This window comes from Xenopus tropicalis, chromosome 1 (assembly GCF_000004195.4).
Source record: "Xenopus tropicalis strain Nigerian chromosome 1, UCB_Xtro_10.0, whole genome shotgun sequence".
In the NCBI taxonomy this organism is placed as follows: Eukaryota; Metazoa; Chordata; class Amphibia; order Anura; family Pipidae; genus Xenopus; species Xenopus tropicalis.
The window spans coordinates 21,068,324-21,090,369 of record NC_030677.2 but is presented as its reverse complement, the minus strand read 5'-3'; the positions used below and the strand labels follow the sequence as shown (position 1 = coordinate 21,090,369).

At 39.0% G+C, this 22,046-nt stretch overlaps 1 protein-coding gene across 6 annotated transcripts in view; it reads right to left on the bottom strand.

Annotated features, from left to right (window-relative positions):
- The window catches only part of nsd2 (nuclear receptor binding SET domain protein 2), a 55,782-nt gene that overhangs the window by 3,621 nt on the left and 30,115 nt on the right, over positions 1-22,046 (bottom strand). For 5 of the 6 annotated variants that reach the window (XM_012955743.3, XM_012955744.3, XM_004911273.4 and 2 more), the window contains 15 exons: positions 18,588-18,697; positions 17,469-17,529; positions 15,593-15,714; positions 14,269-14,397; positions 11,556-11,679; positions 9,168-9,368; positions 8,443-8,622; positions 5,685-5,841; positions 5,349-5,554; positions 5,097-5,200; positions 4,749-5,018; positions 3,689-3,805; positions 2,623-2,764; positions 1,332-1,438; positions 215-419 (listed from right to left, as the gene is read on the bottom strand). In XM_012955743.3, the coding sequence (XP_012811197.1) occupies positions 215-419; positions 1,332-1,438; positions 2,623-2,764; positions 3,689-3,805; positions 4,749-5,018; positions 5,097-5,200; positions 5,349-5,554; positions 5,685-5,841; positions 8,443-8,622; positions 9,168-9,368; positions 11,556-11,679; positions 14,269-14,397; positions 15,593-15,714; positions 17,469-17,529; positions 18,588-18,697 (2,235 nt within the window). Of the gene's footprint in view, positions 1-214; positions 420-1,331; positions 1,439-2,622; positions 2,765-3,688; positions 3,806-4,748; positions 5,019-5,096; positions 5,201-5,348; positions 5,555-5,684; positions 5,842-8,442; positions 8,623-9,167; positions 9,369-11,555; positions 11,680-14,268; positions 14,415-15,592; positions 15,715-17,468; positions 17,530-18,587; positions 18,698-22,046 lie in introns of those variants that run through there. The other variant, XR_001924793.2, reaches the window with a different exon arrangement.

Here is a 22,046-nt window from a genome sequence, read left to right as displayed (position 1 = left end):
TGTTTCCATTGTTAATGGCACATATCATTCCCCCTGTGAATGTATCTAAAAGCCAACATGGGCAGCTGTGATTTCCACATACATTTATTTTCTACTCTCAAAATCAGTCCTTGAAGTCTTACTTTATCCTAGTCCTGTAACACTGATATATAATAAGGGATATAGACCCGACTATAGACCTCACCAGAATTTTACAGAAAGAGAATTAATTTACCAAAAGGCCTCTTAGTTAGAGACAGGCAAGAAAGGTGATAGGCCTTCGTGCAAAACTTCCTGTCACATAGAACAAGCTCTCCTCCATCATTACAACGAAAGCAGTAATCTTCAGATTGCTTTTTCCCATCTGTTTTTGTACGACGCTTCTTCTGTTTTTTCTTGGGCTTTTTCACTTTTTCTTCGTGAGATGAAGCTGTGTTGTTCTGCAACATCACAACGGATACAGTTTAGTTGGTTGATTTCCTATAATCATTATGACCACACACAGTGCCTCGCAGAAATATTCAGACCACTGAAGCCCTATCTTATCCCAAAATCCCTGCATAATGTGATTCTACAGTATATAAAAGTACAACACAAAATGACAGTGTAATAGTTTTTCATTAAAATGATGGAACTGGTCAAAGGCCTAAATAATACTACCAGGCAGTGCATGCCAGAAATATCTGCTGCTTTCCCTCACTAGCATCAGTTCTCTATCTTGGTATGGTATTAAAAAAATTATTGCACTCTTATTCTGCCATCATGGGCTTAAATAAGTCAAAATAAGAATAAATATACCATCTGTGAAGTATTAGCTGGTTCCATTAACAATTAAGTCATCTATATTTAGGGGGTTGTTCACCTTTAAATTAACTTTGTAGACACTGATATTTTGAGGCAATTAGTTCTCATTTTTTATGGTTTTCAGTTACTTAACTTTCTGTTCAGCAGCTCTCTAGTTTGGAATCTGGTTGCTAGGGTCTTGTTTACCTTAGCAACCAGGCAGTGGGTTTAATGAAAGACTGAATTATGAATAGGAGGGGGGGCTGAATAGTAAGATAAGTAATAAAAAGTAACAATATTAATAAGTTTGTAAGCACATGGGGCAATAGTTTTCAGCTGATGGGGTCTGTGACCCCAATTTGAAAGCTGGAAAACTATAAAAAGAGAAATAATAAAGACCCATTGCAAAGTTTCTAAGAATAGAACATTATATAACATACTAAAAGTTAAATGTAAAGGTGAACCACCCCCTTTAAGAACTAAATTTGAGGTAACAGTTTTGAAACACTGGGAAACAATTATCAGCCTGGAGCAAGGAACTTCTCAAAGTAAGAAGCATAAAAGCAAACCTTAGGCCTGTCTCCAAGGAATCCACTGCAATTCGGGGCACCGCATCTGCAGATTGTCTTCTCATTACCTAGACAGTCTAAGTTGTAGTTAAAGGTCAACTCCTCTCCTAACAAGAAAGAAAACACCAGATCTTAATTACTGTATACATTTGTGTAACTGTTATTAAGTCACAAGCCACAGGGCATTAGAATATCGTGCACACATGCCTTTATTATCTTAGAGAAATATCAAGTGCATTATTATCACTATTCAAGGTTCAATTTTCATTGATGTGAATCAAAGGTTTATTGGTTTTCTCTGTGATGTCTGGTAATCTGACTGCTCCAGCTCTCACTGATATAAACTACCCACAGACCTACTCAGGCAGCAGAACATTAAATGTAAGAGAGTCATTTAGATGTAGTAAACTGATCCTGCTTCTGCAATGTGGGGCATGTTTCCGGATGCTGAGCGTGTATCTAGAACCATAGAGCAAGATGTGACCACTGTGCCTGTTACACGCTGCACAACTCTTGAAAAAATTGCAAATTAAACAAACATTTTTTAAACCAACCCTAAATATTTTTATTTTGCCAGCAGCAGCCGCCGTGTAGTTGTTTTGTACTGCACTGTAAGCAGAACCAGCCCAGATTTGATTTGCACAAATACTAGTATAGGGCAAAACCATCTTTCTGCTAAAAAGTTTTCTCTAATACGCCACCTAGTGGCAGGTCAGTTTTCACTGCATCCTTTCCTAGTGGAATTGTATTTTGATGACTGTATCCTACTGTCCATATAATGTTACACATTATATGAAACAACTAGTCACTAATATAATCATAGGATTCTAAAAACACATTTAAAGGAACGGTTAAGCATAAAAATAAAACTGGGCAAATAGATAGCCAAAAAATATATATTTCTAATATAGTTAGCCAAAAATGTAAGATGATGTCTAACATAATAGCCAGAACACTACTTCTTCCTGTGCAGCTCTGTAAACTAGTCAGCGACTTGAGGGGGGGCACATGGGACATAATTGCATAGTTATAGAAGAGGCTGCATAGTTTTTTGAAGGCATTTTCATTAGCACTACTTGTGGAGGAGATAAAAATGCATCTATTCACCCCAGACTGCTTCCAAATGATTCGAACAGGAAGCACTGAGGGCCGTCCGGCACTCAGCACCACATAACTTTGTGGGAAGTGACCTGGAGAAGTAGAGGCATTTTGATCACTGTCAAATGCCTTGTGTCATAGCCCCTGACTCTGCCCTAATTTTATTGCATCACTGTTGGTACTTTTCTTTTACCTGCAGGAATATCACGCACTGCAAAGAGACCGACACGCGTATCTCCGTTCACAGACCATTTCTGGGTTTCACAGTTTGGCTGACAGCTGTGATTCATAAATCGGGAAAAGTTTCCCTTGGGCCCTGCATCAATAATCCGGTCCTAAAAAAGAAAGAAGATAAAGATCTGAACCACAAAGCGGCAGATTCATTTCTCAAACAGGTCATCAGAAAAATAATGTTAAACTAGCAATATAATCACCATACCTAATTTACTCTCAAATAATTCATTCTGCCATTTAAAAATGTATTCTTGAACCAACAAATGTAATTTTTTTTAGCTGTAATATTGGTGTGTAGGCGCCATCTCAGTGCATTGTGCCTGAGTCTGAGCTTTCAGCCAGCGCTACACATTAGAACTGCTTTCAGCTAACCTATTGTTTCTCCTACTCCCATGTAACTGGAGGAGTCCCAAGCCGGACTTGGATTTCTTACTATTGAGTGCTATTCTGATACCTACTGGGAACTGCTATCTTGCTCCCTTCCCATTGTTCTGCTGATCGGCTGCTGGGAGGGGGGGGGGGATATCACACCAACTTGAAGCGCAGCAGTAAAGCGTGACTGAAGTTTATTAGAACACAGGTCACATGGCTGTGGCACCCTGGGAAATGAAGAATATGGCTAGCCCCATGTGACACTTCAAAATTAATATAAATGTTCTGATTTATATTGTTCTTTTAAAAATTGATGCAGGATTCTGCTGGAGAAGCTCTATTTACTCATGTTTTGAAACAGAATTTGGCATACACTATAATGGCTGTTGCGGCTTTGTTACCCTCTATGGCTGTGAATTAAATGTTTGTTTTATGAAGGACTATATAACAGCACTATATAGATAAATGGATGGATAAACCAGGCTTGTTGTTTTTAATTACTATTGTGTTATTAAGCTTGAAGTAACACACCCAACACAAAACATTTAATATAGCTCAATACCTTGCACAGCTTTCAACATGAAATAAAAGCAGGGCTGTTGGAGCTGAGCATGACTTTAATCAAACATGGATAACATTTCAAAGTTAAGCACCTTGTCAATTGTCAGCATGTAAAAATGTGTGATGTCATTCTCCTGCGCGTGTCGAATTCTGTACATACATTCTTCTTCATCTATAAGTTCACCAATATATTCATTCACAAACTCTCCCTGTAAAGGGGAAAACAATTACAGTACAGCAATGGACTATATTCTCTGTTCATTGGATACAATATTTCTTTTATTCAATAAACAAGCTGAGAAAGGAATGTCTGGTACGATACTGATTTGGCACAGAATAACCAGAGAAGTCTCAATGTTTCCTTTTAGACATCCACTGGTCAAACAAGAGGATAAAAGTGCTGGGGTGACCCCAAGTATTTCCCGCCCTTAAATAATTTTCAATCAGATCGCAATGTGTTCACATATCTATCTCAATCTTGCACCAAGAATGCTAGCATGCACAAAGCAGCACCATTATCAGTATTTTTTGGACCCCATACAAGTAAGAAGGGCCCCCCGCTAAGAGGCCCTGATTAGCCCACAGATCACAAGGCTCCCTAAGTAGTAGGCCCTGCAAAGACATAAAATGGAGCCCCAATATATATTAAAAAACAAACATAAAATAATGTCCTACGTACCTCACTGTGTGGTTATCCTGAAGGGAGGAATGGCCCCCCCACCTCCCCCCCTGAAATGTTGACTTTTTTTGTGGTACATTGGCATAATAAATGGGGTAAGCTCCCCAGCTGAAATTCGGCTTGAGTGCAGTCTCTATTTCTGTTTTGTTCTATGTATTCATGCCCATTCCCCTCACCCACTCCAGACGTTTCCTATTATAGGCCCAAGATACAGACAAACCCCACCCACAATCAGCAAGCCCTACCCACTTTTCAGCCCAGAAATCACATTTTCCTGTTTCTTGGGGTCCCCCCTTTCATAACTGAATTATTCCCTATAACCCCCTGATGTCAGTGCTGGCACTAGTTCTTGGGTAGTCAATACTGACGATGTCAGCCCACACATGCAACAATGGCCCCTTAAAATGAACAGAATGGTATGCTAATGGAAACGGTCATAGTACGTAGATATTGGAGTGGACACTAAATCCTACCTTTTTAATATCTCTTGTTGCAATGAGCCCCCATCCTTTGCCTTCAGTTTTGATGATCTTGGTTTCTGGATACTGGCGCTTGTTGAAACACTGATTCTGACACCGGTCTCCAGCAGGGCACACTTGAGGGTGGCATTCATACATCAGCATTCGGTTTAAACATTCAGAGTCAAAGCCACAGGGTTTTTCACTGGAAGGTTTGCAATTGCATTTGGGAATTTCAGATATATCAGCCGTGTAAACCTGTACTTTTCCATAAGGCTTATTCACCTGTTGAAAAAATATTATAAGTAATTCAAATCAAGACACTAATAAATATCTATAGTATTCTATTTGGTAATTGTGTACCTTTATATGTTTATATGGGGGAGGCTTTTTTTCATTTTCCTGAGTAACTTTTGCTTCCCGCTGGCGCATTATCTCACAGAATCGGGTTTCGGCTTCTTGCAGAGCTAAGGCAAACAAATTCACATACAAAAAAATCACATATCTACAGTGTTTATTGGGATTCCGGCAGGATTTAATAAATACTCTTATAACATGCAGTAATACAAAGTTAAAAGACAAAATGACTTGGCGAAGAGGGCAAGAACCACCTACCATTTTTGAACACTTTGCCAATGCTTTTGCCTCCATGGTGTTTGCTACCCCTGTCTCCTTCCATATATGGAAAGACTCGAGCTTGGTGGGTCCAGTAATAATCCTTGGACCCAAAAAAGAAAACAGGGAATTCACCAATTGCGTGCTTCATTTTCTGGATATTTGGAGGCACATTCTTCGGATGACACACTTCTGCAGGCCACCACCTATTGCATAAAACAAACATATATAATATATCATACATTATCATCACAGACTGACCTCAGTTTATTTATAATAAAACAGGCAACACAGCTGATATTAACAGTCCAAACCCAGTTCCAAGCACACACACACCTGTAGTTCCCCAGCTTCACCCAAATGATGTCATTGAATCGCGGCTTCTTCCCTAATCTGCAATCATTGCAAAACCAGCTGCCATCAGGCATTTCGATATTCAAGCAATCAGGGTGAAAGGCTGCTGGACACGACTCACAGCATAGCAGGCTTCCCCCTATGATGAACACACAAATGTTATATTGAACACCGGTAGAATACACACTGTCTCCTTGAAATCTTACAGATAGCATCACAGAAAGACATGACAGGTAGAAATAAAGGATTACACTCTCCATTAGACAAAGCACTGATCTATGTATTGCTTCATTTTATAAGCAAGACCAAGATGAAAACCATTAAGGCAATATTCACACAATTCTTCTTCCATAGAGCCAGTATCTACCTTCTTTGTTCATGTAATTATCATACAACAAGCAGTTCTCACGGGGCAAGGATTAAATGTAACGCTTCATATACTTTTATCGATGCCTGTGGCCATCTATGCCTACCGCCTTCACTATTTCTGTCTAAGAAAATGTTTATTGATAATAAAAAAAACAAAAAAAAAACCAGTGGCAAAAAATCTTCTGTTTAACTCTTGTTACTGCTTAAACAAAACATATATCCCCACCAGACCATAAATATTCAATGCCAACACTTTGACTGGGTCTTTGCTAAAATGTGGCTCTTAAAGGGAATGTACAACCCCCAAAAAATGTTTGTCTAACAAAAAAAAATGAAAATATATTATATCTATTTATATATATCTATATCTATATATATCTATATATATATACAGTGGTGTGAAAAACTATTTGCCCCCTTCCTGATTTCGTATTCTTTTGCATGTTTGTCACACTTAAATGTTTCTGCTCATCAAAAACCGTTAACTATTAGTCAAAGATAACATAATTGAACACAAAATGCAGTTTTTAAATGAAGGTTTACGTTATTAAGGGAGAAAAAAAACTCCAAATCTACATGGCCCTGTGTGAAAAAGTGATTGCCCCCCTTGTTAAAAAATAACTTAACTGTGGTTTATCAATTTCAATTTTCAATTTCAATATCAATTTCTGTAGTCACCCCCAGGCCTGATTACTGCCACACCTGTTTCAATCAAGAAATCACTTAAATAGGAGCTACCTGACACAGAGAAGTAGACCAAACGCACCTCAAAAGCTAGACATCATGCCAAGATCCAAAGAAATTCAGGAACAAATGAGAACAAAAGTAATTGAGATCTATCAGTCTGGTAAAGGTTATAAAGCCATTTCTAAAGCTTTGGGACTCCAGCGAACCACAGTGAGAGCCATTATCCACAAATGGCAAAAACATGGAACAGTGGTGAACCTTCCCAAGAGTGGCCGGCCGACCAAAATTACCCCAAGAGCGCAGAGACAACTCATCCGAGAGGCCACAAAAGACCCCAGGACAACATCTAAAGAACTGCAGGCCTCACTTGCCTCAATTAAGGTCAGTGTTCACGACTCCACCATAAGAAAGAGACTGGGCAAAAACGGCCTGCATGGCAGAATTCCAAGGCGCAAACCACTTTTAAGCAAAAAGAACATTATGGCTCGTCTCAATTTTGCTAAAAAACATCTCAATGATTGCCAAGACTTTTGGGAAAATACCTTGTGGACCGACGAGACAAAAGTTGAACTTTTTGGAAGGTGCGTGTCCCGTTACATCTGGCGTAAAAGTAACACAGCATTTCAGAAAAAGAACATCATACCAACAGTAAAATATGGTGGTGGTAGTGTGATGGTCTGGGGTTGTTTTGCTGCTTCAGGACCTGGAAGGCTTGCTGTGATAGATGGAACCATGAATTCTACTGTCTACCAAAAAATCCTGAAGGAGAATGTCCGGCCATCTGTTCGTCAACTCAAGCTGAAGCGATCTTGGGTGCTGCAGCAGGACAATGACCCAAAACACACCAGCAAATCCACCTCTGAATGGCTGAAGAAAAACAAAATGAAGACTTTGGAGTGGCCTAGTCAAAGTCCTGACCTGAATCCTATTGAGATGTTGTGGCATGACCTTAAAAAGGCGGTTCATGCTAGAAACCCCTCAAATAAAGCTGAATTACAACAATTCTGCAAAGATGAGTGGGCCAAAATTCCTCCAGAGCGCTGTAAAAGACTTGTTGCAAGTTATCGCAAACGCTTGATTGCAGTTATTGCTGCTAAGGGTGGCCCAACCAGTTATTAGGTTCAGGGGGCAATTACTTTTTCACACAGGGCCATGTAGGTTTGGATTTTTTTTCTCCCTAAATAATAAAAACCCTCATTTAAAAACTGCATTTTGTGTTTACTTGTGTTATCTTTGACTAATAGTTAAATGTGTTTGATGATCAGAAACATTTTGTGTAACAAACATGCAAAAGAATAAGAAATCAGGAAGGGGGCAAATAGTTTTTCACACCACTGTATATATATATATATATATATATATATATATATAATCCTTAACTTTCATTCATACATTCATTACACATTTTGAACAGTTTTAAAGTTATTTGTAAATGTAATTGCTACTGAAAATCAGTACATGTCCCTTATGAGACAATGTAAGAAAAGTCGGCTAAATAACAAACCTGTCTTTAACTGCAAGAGAGCTGACTTTTGCAACATTAGCAGCAGAGAAAGAGATAAAAAATATTTCTATACCAATTATTTCAGAAACTTGCTTAGAATTACATTTTCTTCCGGCTGACATTTTATTTTTGGGTTGACATGCATTAAAATTATGTGCAGATATAATTCATGAGCCTTACCATTGGAGCACACAAAACACCAGCTAACATTGATGTGCGCATGATGGCTCTTTGCTTTGTTAGCAGCAAAATGAGAAGAACAGATGATGCTGGTAGAAGTTAACGCTGTACATCCAGCAACAATACAGGATTCCGCTCCATGATAAGCTAGAGGACATCGAACACATCGAACCATTTTGCCTGTAACAAATGAAATTCCAACTTAGACTTTTATTTTAAAAATGCATGTAATCAAAAGTAGCAAAAAAATTTAAAAACTTGTATTAACTTAATGTCTTAAATTGGCAGTAGGACTAGAAGGGCAGCAGAGGCTTTGCAGTGTCAGAATTTAGACTGTCATCAGCCATTCTGAGAATTGGTACAAAGAATGTAGCTCAATTTCTTGGCTCCCTGTGAAACCTACATAAGGGCTGACAACTAGACCTTTAGTAACTTTTTTTTAGCAACTTTTCAATTAATCTTTATTCTATTGTTTTTTCTTCTGCCACTTTCCAGCTGTTAGAAGGGGGGTCAGTGACCCTACAAGAGTAAACTGGACCCTATCAAACAAATAGCTTCTGAACAAAAAGCTTATTATTTAAAAACTATGTCAACTATAAAATGAAGACCAATTTCAAATACTCTTAGAAAATTAATGTCTACCTCATTTGAAACCTGAGCTTACAATGGCCAAGGAAAAGTTCAGGAAAATGAATTATTTTATTTGCAAAAATAGGTCCTTTTACCTTTAGATGCTCTAGGGTTGGAAGGGTTTGAGAAGTAACAGGTAGCACAGCGGTGTAGGGGACAACGAAAGCCTCTGCTCTCAAACACAGCAAGTGGATACTTTCTTAAACAAGACTCATGGTAGAATTTGCCACAGTGGGGCACAATACACCGCTTCACATCTCTGTTACTCTCCTTACACAAAAAACACGAACGGGCACCTGAAAAACAAAAAAGGGTTTAAATATACTGTTCTTAACAAGCCATGTGTGCCAAGGAAATGCTTGCTCTCTGGCACTCAGAAACATTAGACAACTTTTAGTTTACAGTAGGGATGCACCGAATCCACTTTTTTTGGCGAACCTCGAATCCTTTGTGAGAGATTCAGGGAAATACCGAATCCGAACCCTAATTTGCATATGCATGTGTTTACATGAGAAAAAGTCACGTGATCTTAAGGATTCGGTTTGGCCAAGAGCATGGATTCAATCGAATCTAAATCCTGCCGAATCCCAAACCGAATCCTGGATTCAGTGCATCCCTTATTTTACAGCAGCTACCTCCCCCCATTATCTAGACCAGGGGTGTCAAACTCAATCACATAAGGGGGCCGAAATCTAAAACACAGGGTAAGTCGCGGGCCAAATTTTTTATTAATATACTTAGTAAGATACTAAGGGGTATATTTATCACAATGTGTAAAAAGTGGAGTAAGACATTACCGGTGATGTTGCTCATAGCAGCCAATAGATGCTTTGCTACTGTTGAAATCTGATTACTGATTGGTTGCCTTGGGCAACATTACTGGTAATGCTTCACTCCACTTTTTACACAGCATGATAAATATACCCCTTAGTCTTAGTTACTATGTGAGGAAAATGGAAATTGATCAGGCTGGATGGTCAGACACACTCACATAAAACAGCCAGGTGGGACGGATTTGGCCCCCGGGCCTTGTGTTTGACATATATGTTCTAGACAGATACACAAGTCCACACTTTCCATTTCTTCGTTAAGATAAATAATTAGGAAAGGGCTGAATCCATTTTTTATCATTAGTCAAGAGAGAGAGATTCGAGCCAAGCAAGAGATTAGATCAAGGGCAGCTGTTCTGACTAACAAAATCAAACCTAATGGTCTGGATGAGCTCTATAGCTCATATCTGGAAAGATCTGACCGATGTTAATGCCTGTCTCAGCTTGGCAATGATAAGGAGCGATTCCTGACTTGGACACTGCAAAACTGAAACAGGTTTTGTAAATTACGATATTTGTGGATTTCAGCAGCTTACGGTACCCAGCATTTTGACTGTCACTAATACAAAAGAGGCACTGTTGCAATGAATGACATGTCAAAACACATTTTTAATCATGGTTACTGGAACTGCTACTGAATAATGGTGGGCAGACAAGCAGACACTGAGCGCCTTGTTCCACGGACAGCTTCAACTTTCCTACTGTGGTTTCATAGGGAAAAGTCAAACATCAATCTTATAGTGAAAACATACTTGACTGTATAAAAGCCACAGGCAGAGTTCTTTTATACAGGCCGTGCAGCCAAACTGACTAATACCCTTTGGGACGACATCATTCATATTAATCTACAGCTCTCTATATCTAGATGTTTGTCTTTATGGGGCTCTCTCCCTTTACTTGATGGTCTCCACAAACCTACACTCCCCTCCTTTCAACTGCACCTTTTCTCTCAACTGACCGGTTCCTCTTCCAATTTACAGGCTGTCTTGGTCGGAACTCTTCCGGTTCCTGTGGGCATGCCTGCCCATACTTGCCATACCAACTTGCCAGTGATAAAAGGCAGCAGCACAGGGTGCTTTGTTAAGACGAGGCAGTGAAGGGCTGAGGGAGCAGCAGCCAGCAGCAGGTAATGCATGGTGTAGATTCACAACAGAGTGCGTGTTACTAACATTTATAAGGATATCATTTACATTATGGGTAATGGTGAAATTTCCATTGTTGATTATAGGGATATTAAAAATATTTTTAAACCCTCTGCGTAAGTGTAATTTGTAGAGAATGATTTATGATTGTGTATCATTAAATTTATACAATTTGTTTGGGCTTAATTAGTGGATTGACACTGTGTGCCGATATCTTCCACCCAACGAATTCACAAAGATACCTCTCACAGTTCTATCACTGAAGTAATCAAAGTTACTGGGACCATTAGGACAGGATGAAGCCATAAAAATCTTATATAGCCCAAGTCTTTTATAATGATTTGAAAAAAAACCCACTTTATGGACAGGGGTCTTAGCCCCAGTGTATTGCAATATGCCCACTGGCAAACAAATACAAACATTTTAAAAACATTAAAGGCAATTGGTTCTTTAGGGTCAATAATGAGGTACCAAAAAAATCAGATATTTCAGTAAAACAGGCGAGACCAACCTGATGTGCATTCCTTGCACAGATATTTCCCAGCCGGTCGTGTGGAAAGGCCAATGCAGGACAAATGGAAAGCAGAACAACACACTCCTTCACACAACATAAGGTCTCCGACCTTCTCACAGACCTAGAAAATATGAGAAAAGGGTTTTCAGACAAAAACATTTGGGGCCAGATTCATCAAAATGTAAGATTACTACAGAACTACAGAATAACTTTCTATTCAATCCTTTGGGATTTTTAGAAGCACATTTATCAAATGGTAAACACTTTCACCCACTGATAAATACGCTTTTAAAAATCCCATAGGAATTCATAGAAAGTGGGTTAATTTGTGTTGTTTTTCCTGCTTTACAGCTCTCTAAGCTGTTAGCAGTCAGTAACCAATCAGTGACTTGGGGGGGGGGGGGGGGGCATAGTTAGTTTGTGAGCACTCAGGTCAGATTCAAATGAAAACTAACTGAACAGTTATGTCCCATGTGGCCCCCCTAAAGGCACTGACTAACTAAGAGGTTAGAGAGCTGAAAAGCAGGAAGTAGTGTTCTGGCTATTATATTAGACATCTGCTCACTCCAGCCTTTATAGATTACATTTTTGCCTAACTATATTACAAACATTGTTTATTTTGCGTAGTCTATCCATTTTACCCAGTCATTTTTACACTGAATTGTTCCTTTAAAAGCTTTTGTCTGCACTTAATGCTTTTCTAATAGGGCTTTTGGGGATAGTTCATGAATACATATAATCTTAGGCTTTACTAAACCATACAGATTGGTGGGACTTTGTTAAATGGAAACCAAATCCCACTTGTGAGTAAAAATGATGGCTTTTTATTATTTCTAACAGCTGGATAACTCCCAAATGTTGGTTAGTACTGGCATAAGGGTGCTTCTAGCAGCTGGGGGCCGCTAAAGAATGGGTTGGACTAAGCGCTGGCAATTTCTTTCTGTGTTGGGTGGATTCAGGTATGTTTGTGTAATAAAAACATATGTGTGCAATTATTTTGGGCGCGTTAAACACTCTGTATGCACATTTTTTTCATGTCAAAAGAGGGGTGGGGTACATTTTCCCTTTAAGGTAACCGATACAATATTGCCACGCACAGAAAAACAGAAATCAACAGACTGCAATTAAAATAAGACTTGAGAAAAAAAACATTTTTATATATATTGAATAGAAAAAAAAAACAAGTCAAGGTAATTATTTCTGTTTTTCTATTTATTTAAACATACAGTGGAGGAAATAATTATTTGACCCCTCACTGATTTTGTAAGTTTGTCCAATGACAAAGAAATGAAAAGTCTCAGAACAGTATCATTTCAATGGTAGGTTTATTTTAACAGTGGCAGATAGCACATCAAAAGGAAAATCGAAAAAATAACTTTAAATAAAAGATAGCAACTGATTTGCATTTCATTGAGTGAAATAAGTTTTTGAACCCTCTAACAAAAAAAGACTTAATACTTAGTGGAAAAACCCTTGTTTGCAAGCACAGAGGTCAAACGTTTCTTGTAATTGATGACCAAGTTTGCGCACATTTTAGGAGGAATGTTGGTCCACTCCTCTTTGCAGATCATCTCTAAATCCCTAAGGTTTCGAGGCTGTCTCTGTGCAACTCTGAGCTTGAGCTCCCTCCATAGGTTTTCTATTGGATTAAGGTCCGGAGACTGACTAGGCCACTCCATGACCTTAATGTGCTTCTTCTTGAGCCACTCCTTTGTTGCCTTTGCTGTATGTTTTGGGTCATTGTCGTGCTGGAACACCCATCCATGACCCATTTTCAGTTTCCTGGCAGAGGGAAGGAGGTTGTCGTTCAGGATTTCACGATACATGGCTCTGTCCATTTTCCCGTTAATGCGAATAAGTTGTCCTGTGCCCTTAGCAGAAAAACACCCCCAAAGCAAAATGTTTCCACCCCCATGCTTGACGGTGGGGACGGTGTTTTGGGGGTCATAGGCAGCATTTTTCTTCCTCCAAACACAGCGAGTTGAGTTAATGCCAAAGAGCTCTATTTTGGTCTCATCAGACCACAGCACCTTCTCCCAGTCACTCACAGAATCATTCAGGTGTTCATTGGCAAACTTCAGACGGGCCTGCACATGTGCCTTCTTGAGCAGGGGGACCTTGCGAGCCCTGCAGGATTTTAATCCATTGCGGTGTAATGTGTTTACAATGGTTTTCTTGGTGACTGTGGTCCCTGCTAATTTGAGGTCATTAACTAACTCCTCCCGTGTAGTTCTAGGATGCTTTTTCACCTTTCTCAGAATCATTGACACCCCACGAGGTGAGATCTTGCGTGGAGCCCCAGAGCGAGGTCGATTGATGGTCATTTTGTGCTCCTTCCATTTTCGAACAATCGCACCAACAGTTGTCACCTTCTCTCCCAGCTTCTTGCTAATGGTTTTGTAGCCCATTCCAGCCTTGTGCAGGTCTACAATTTTGTCTCCGACATCCTTGGACAGCTCTTTGGTCTTTCCCATGTTGGATTGTTTGGAGTCTGCTTGATTGATTGATTCTGTGGACAGGTGTCTTTTATACAGGTGACTAGTTAAGACAGGTGTCCTTAATGAGGTTGACTAATTGAGTAGAAGTGTCTAACCACCGTTCTGGGAGCCAGAACTCTTAATGGTTGGTAGGGGTTCAAAAACTTATTTCACTCAATGAAATGCAAATCAGTTGCTATCTTTTATTTAAAGTTATTTTTTTCACTCATTACCTGGCACACAAGCTCTTTTTTCATGGCTCCTCTCTCGGACTTCCTGTGAAGCATTGATATTTCTGCTTGAGACTCATCAGCGCTCTCTGAAGGGGACTCTGATCTCTCATCCCCCTGACTATCAGAGACCTGCAATAGAGTTTGTACTACAAACATTAAGATCTAGGTAAGAGGCAAAGGTTTTTATATTCTTTTTACTAACCAGAGACAACTTTAAAATCTATATACATCGATTAGATGTTATATTTTATATACCCTCAAGGTCATAGTTGATATGAATTTATACAAAGGGGCTAAACTGACCTACACTTAATGTAAAGCCTTCTTTCACCCTTCTTTAACATTTGTTTTAATAGGACACACATTCACCATTGGGACCTGAATTTGGAACTTGTCTAACCTAGCATGGGGTCCTAGATTTGGGTTCTAACCAGAGGATAAAAAATGACTCTGCTAGACAGACTAATTATGAATCTAAAAAAAAAACAAGCAACAGTGAAAGGGGTGATACACAGGGTGATCTGATGAGCAAAGTTACATATAACTCTGTGTGGGCCCCTTCCAAATAAGTAGCATAGTTACACTATCATGTTACCCTACTGAGCTTCAGCCAGTCTGGCCAGACAGAAAATTGTCCTGTTGATGCCACCCAAAATGTGACAGCAGCAACTCTGACCATCTTTCCTTTTATCCGGGCTGATAAGTGCAGTTTTATACTGCACAGTACCCTTAGGCTGAATATGATCTGGTGCCTGTCAGCTTGGTCAGCTTAAAAACAGAGCTTGCTCTCATGTCAGATAGAGGCTTGAACGTTAATCAGGAGGTGGGAAGTACTAAAAAAAACATTTGTTGATTAGCTCTAGTGCACACTAGGGATGCACCAAATCCACTATTTTCAGAATCATGAATCAATCTGAGTCCTGCTGAAAAAGGCTGAATCGCGAATCGGTGCATCCCTAGCACACGCAGCATGGACCTTTTATTTACATTTAATTATTTCCTAACACTGTAAAGTCAAGGTGGCCCCCCCCCCCCAACAAAAACACAATATATATATATATATATATATATATATATATACATACATATACGTTATTATAGTTATGATACACAAATACAGGACTATAGGACTCATTTACTAGTGGTAACTTGGAGTGCAATGCATCGAGATGCAAAAAAAATCAAATAAGGCAGTGAGAGGTCTGCTGTGTTCTGTTCAACCTATTAATGTATCCCATATTAAAAATAAAAGTTTGCAACTGTGCAAATCCATACAATAAAAGAAAAAATGAACAAACAGCGCCTTCAACAGAGCTGTTTCTACCTCATTCTCAGTCAGTGAAGCAGGAGAAGAACTTTTGCTCACAGGAAGGGCCACTGAACCAAGAGTAGAACTCCTGTTTCTCTTCTTCAAAGGCTTACACGCATCAGACAGGCTGAACATTGCTGGAAAACATTGTATAAGGGGTTTAATTCTTGGTAGAAAAGGCAATGAGTGCATTTTACCCAATACAGTAGACACATGGCTTTTTGGCCTTAAGGAATAGACTGCTGAATAAAGCGGATACAATGTGTGTTTCAGGAATTATATTTGAAAAGGCTAATTTGTTGTTTAAATAAAAAATTACAGAAATAGTAAAATAATCAGACGCAACACAAATGAGGACTGCGCAGGGGCATTATCAGTGCAATGAGTTAACAAGTCTAGTAAGAAAAGTCAGGGAACAGAGTGCAAAGACTACATAAACAGATCTAGTTAAAAGGGTAACTTAAGCCAACATCAGAAATTAGGCATGCTACTTCATTCTATGCCATACAGCTGCTCTACATGTTTCAGACACACCGCAGCCAAAAGATACACAATCCATTTAAACTCCACTGCACTCCCCTAATCTCTGGCCATCTCCAGTTTATCAAAACACTGATACCTGTAACCCCTTGTAGCCTAAAGGGATTGTGCACAGGCAACATCCCCCCACTAGGGACTGGCCAAACAAATTCTTGCTGTTGCTTCCCGTGTTTGTTTAGCATTGCGTTAAAAATATCCTGTGTCTGTTGGTTATAGCAATTAGCATTTACAGGAACGCCAGTTGAGCAAACAGAAAAGAACATGCTGAATAAAATACCACATAGGGACACAAGACCCCATAACGGGGCCCTTAAAGGGGTGCAACAGGTTTAAGTGTTTTAAGGTATGATCATTCAAAAGGCTCATTTCCGTCCCAGCCTAGAGTGTCACCAAATAATATTAATAAAATGTTGGTACATGCTTCATGCTGCAGGTAGCCCTGTGCAATAGCATTAAGATCTACTGAAACTTACTGCAGAATATAAGTCCTTATTTTTTTAAAGGGAAGCGCATACTTAAATTAACTTGTAGTAGGCTGCAGGTAGAAGAAATGTAAGAACCTTTGCAAGTGGTCTCTTAACAAACCTTCAGTGATATACGCTTACTAGGTTTAATAAAATACAATGACTGAGACTAGATTTTATGTTTTTTTTTTTTGTCACCAACTTTTATTACTTTCAATCGAACGTTTAAACATTGGTTGCCAGGGTCAGGGTAATTTAAATTACTAACTAGAAAGCTGCAGAATGATTAATGCAAACAATAAAAATGAAGATAAGCTGCAAATTATCTTTAAATGTTCTTGGCTGTATTAAATCAGAGGCTAATCATAAGTTAACATTCCCTGTAGGGCAAAGAATATTCAATTTATGCCCCTCTTCGATACTATTCAAGCCTTTCTTAATCAGCCTGCAGATACACTGATACAGACTATATATAAAGAATAGGGTGGCACACCAAATAATAGTGTTAATGTTGAGTGCTCACTGTGGGGGGCTACCAGAAAGTCCACAAAACAAAAACAGCGAAAGACAAGGCACCCCAAACACAAAAAGCAAAATTAATTAAACAAAGATAAATTAATAAATTCTGCTTTTTCTATTTGATGTGCCATCTTTTGCTATTTTTTTTTTTTTTTATATATATAAGACTATATGGCAGAATAGAACCCAAAGTAACCAGGTATTAATAGAAAAACCAGTGGTGCTACAAATAACTATCTCAAATGAGTTTGTATGTGTCCTCTTACAGAAACATAAACAGCAAAGGCTCGTGGATTTCTTTAGATAGAACCCACTGGATGCCACAGAGCAGTGAGATTATTGTACATAATGTATGGATGAGACATTACCTGGAGAGTTCTTTACAGGGGCAGATGCTCTGGCTTTTGGAGGTTTGCAGGTTTCCCTTTGCTACAGGAGAAAAAGTAAAGGCTATAATCCATACATATGCACATATACGTTATACACTCCACCCGTGGCTAGGTGAACTTGTATTTATATATATTTTAAATAAAGCTCTTTGGACCTGCTGATAGCTTTATAAAAATGAGAACGGGATACGAATGCCAAAACATTAGGAATACAGAGACAGCCTTTTAAAGGCAGAGTGTGTTATAAAGGGTTTAGAGCTACATACTAAAAATATCATACTGCAGCATTAAATAACTGCAAAATGAAGGGGAAAAAATGCTTGCTGGAGCTTATAAATATTCATGACTGTTCATATTATACTAAAAAGGCTCATTTTCGATGGCTTGCTTGTGTTTGAACATGATAAAAGTGCTTGCATGCCCTCTAGTGGAAACAGTCATAGTGGCAGAAGGCAGTGTAAAACAGGGAGAATAGTGACGTTGTAGGTTAGCTATATAAGCTTGGGGGCCTGAAAAAGATTTACGTCTATGCCTGTCTATGATAGATAGCTCTTGGGGCATCCAAGCACCAACAGTTACAAAGGAACATTGTTGTACAGGGCGCTCTGAACAGAACCATTCTCCAAGGTCTCTTTCTTCTAAGCAGACTGCAAGGCCCATTAGGAGACAAATATGTTTTGTAATATAGTTGACTATAGACTATAAATGTGAAGAAATTACAGCTTAACTGCAAGCCACTGATGCATGCCAATACAAAACTGCTAACATAAAATATATTTATAAGGCTTTATGCCTTTGACTGTTACGGTCTTGATTAAATTACTGGGTTTAAAGCTAATAAAGTCATTTAGATGAAGACACAAACTGTAGTTGCACAGTTGGACTGAGGGATATTGGGGTACTAAATGTTGATCCTCTACTGATACTTACAGCCATATATGGCCACGGTTTTCTTTAGTGGAGAATTCTGGGGGCTTATAAGGAAAATGCATTGCACAGCTTTCGCTCCTCCCTTTGCTAAGTAGCCACCTGGGAGTTCATTAATGTTACTTAGGTGAGCAAAGGCTGGATTCTTGAGGGGGGGAAAAATGAATTTACCTTTCGATTATGCATCCGGAGCCGCTTGCGTGGAGATTCTTGGATTTCTGAATCTTCGGTTTGATTGTGCGTTGTCTTTAAGTGGTTTCTTTTATGTCCATGCAAGCTACCTTTAGGGGGGAGGGTGTGAAATGCGTATGAAAAGCTAAGGAGTAATATTCTTCCCCCCCCTGGATTAAAATGTGACCTAACAATTCATGGGCTATGGCATACTGGGCAATTGCTAAGAAGGGCTTCCAGTTGGGGGGAGAGAGGAGCACTGCAAACAGCTCAAGACCCATATGCAGCAGGCTGGTTGCAATTGGCAAATGTTGGTCCAATGCTCCACTTTCCCCCCAGCAGTAAACAGCATGTTGGGTTTTAGAACCAAGAAAGCCTCTAGTGTACCACATCACTTTGTTTTTTGACCCCATAATTATGAATGCCTGCAGACAAACATGATTAAGATGCACAGAAGCGTTCCCTTGGACACTACTGGAATGTGACTGACAGGCCAGCTACCTACTAAATGTATTTTTACTCGCTTATTAAAGACAATTTTGGAAAGGTATTAAAAGTCCCGTCAAAGTCATTCATTTTTGTGCAGTGTTTAAGTAATTCTGAGCAGGACCACAACGCTAACTATACAAAATAAAAAAACAAAACACCCCAAATACTTGTTTCTAGTTTCCCCCTCCCCTGCACACAAAAAAAGCCCAGCATGCTATAGCGGCCAACCCAACACTAAACAATGGTGCATAATTACTCAGTGGACAGATGCAATCATTTATGTTTATTATATGACACAATATTTGCAATGAAGTGTCCATACATTTACCATTGAGTGTTAGAACAGTCACTGTGCTGATATTTATGTTTCAATACAACAGGTGTGACTTTACACAATCAAGGAGAATCACAATCAAAGTATTTACAAGGTTTTGAACTATTAGTGTTATACAGATATCCTGTTTGTAAGTACTGATGCCAAAAGTGCTTGCAAAATTGACCACAGACAGACTCTTCTGACAACCAAGTGTGTCTTATATAGCCAGAGAGCAAAGGTCCAGTACTAGCTTTACCATTTTGTCACCAGAGAAGCAGTTAGTCCTTTCTGGCTTCTTGAGATAAACTGAAAAGGATAGTTGCATGGATTTAAAAGGCTGCACAACGAAGAACGTATAACTAGCCACAATTTCCTTTTATGTCTTTGTATATTTTAACATTACATGCAGTTGCTCTGTTTCCAGGTAAAGACAAAAATCATCACTACACCTACAAGATAATCTGTTCATTAAAAAAAGAAAAAAAAAAAAAAGTAAAAATCTGGAATAACATTCCTCAGGAACCATAAAAAAAAAAGTCTGCGCACAAGATGAAATTCAAATATTTCTTGATTGAGATCTCCTCTTTGGTAACTCTTGGAGCACCTTCCTCTTGGCTTCCCCCGATGGCTATCGATTTAGAGATACATTTATTTATGTAGTTGCCCACCACCCATTTAAATTCTTACTGGACTATTCCATAACCACCAGAAACAAAACGTGAAGTCTTTACTTCATATTTTTTTCCCCCAGTTATATCCTTTTACATTATTTCCCACAAGAGCATTTATAATGGAAGAAGTAATGTATGTTGATAAATGTATATTCCATCTGGAAGCTCTGCAGGGTAAAAGAAGCAGCTTGTAGGTATGTTGCATTGCAAAGACGTCAGTTCAGTATGATTGAATGTCATCTAGACTGTGAGCAGAGTATTTTATAGTACTTAACAGCAGCGAGCACATAAAGAGATCTGTTGTACATACTCAAATCCCTGCAAACCTAACATCAGTTTAGGACATCTGTGTTCCCCAAAATAAATGCACGGGGGAACAAGATTCCTTCAACAGCTTGCCTCATCTCCAGAGAGAACACATAATAAAACAAAGGCTTGGACTCTAAGCTTTCTTAAGGAACACTGCAGGGAATCACAGACCTAAATAATAATTATAACCAACCACTCTGTTGATGGTGTGTGCGGTTATTCTGAGACCTCTGGTGCCTATGTTGTGAAGACACATGAGGCTGCACAATGTTGCCCCATAATTGGTAAAGCTCCTACAATGGAAGAAGCAAAATAACAGCATGCCTTTAAATGAAATTGTTGCTTATTGTAGTCCAGTTATATAAAAATAAAAGGGTGTAGTTCTGGGTTCACTATGCGTTATGAGCAACAGATCTATATCACTTTTAAGTGTATACTAACCAGATTACAACTAACTTTATATAAAAAAAAAAAAAAAAATTGAGAGCAAGTTATGACACTAGTAGGTTCTAATGTAAAAGCCAAAAGTATTTATTCCTAATAAATGCTTCCTAATAAATATTCCTAATTGCTGCAAATAATGGAAGATTAGTGCATAAAAAATACTAGCTAATCTTAGGATTTCTGATTCACTGCTGTCCAGCTTCTTAGCAAATAAGGGTTGTTAACTAAGTATAGGCCATACATGACTTTGCCAAATGAGCAGATATTTCTCCCGATATGCCCACCTTATTCAATTGTTTGGTCCTAGGGTCAATCGATCAAATTTCGATGGGTATAAGAACTGCTGAAGCAAGGATTGCATCAATGAGCTGTTGCAGTTCCTAAAAGATCAGGAAAATCAAATCTGCAGATCGACACCTGCCCAATTTTCACCCAGATATCAGTTGTGGAGGCACATTGGTGGTCCCCATACATGGTCAGATAAGAAGCCAAATCGGTCTAAAGGACTCAAATGAGCATCTTATATCTGCCTGTGTTTGGCCACTTTCAGGAGTTGTACAGCTGACCAGACCACTACAGTTGGTTTTACCCTTTTGGTGCTTACAAAAACACTGGCTTCACATGTAACATTTTTATGATGGTACAGGAAGGACCTATATTTGCATTTATACTACAGTCTTATTTTCTTAATTTTTATTTTACAGCAATGATCCCACCTACAGTAATAGTGTGGTGCAGGAAAAGTGCTTATATCCATAAAACAGGGACACCAAAACCTTAAAACCTGTTTTGTTTATTCACGTAAAGGTGTTCACCTCTGCTTGTCATTTAGTTAATTCATAAGGTATTAGTATTTCTAATGTCTCTCCACGCTGTACTTTGTAAGCTGCTCATGGCTGAATCATGACACATGCCTTGCTGTGCATTAAGTGATTCGGCCATGGGAAGCAGCCAGGAGGAGGGTAGTCCCCTGGATAAGGTAGAAAGTGGGGTCCCCAAGATCAAGAGTGCTAATTATCATGGCAAAGACTGTAGAACATCAGATTATAGCAAAAGCCATTGAAAGGACAGTAGCTTAAAATTTGGACCATCTGTCCAAAACTCAAACTTGGCCATTAATTTGAAGGAGGCAAGGGGTGTTTCATATTCAGAGATCAGTAGAACAGAAGGCAAGAAGAGGCAAGGTGTGCTGTGTATCCAGAGATCAATAGGAGGGAAGAAGCAAGGTGT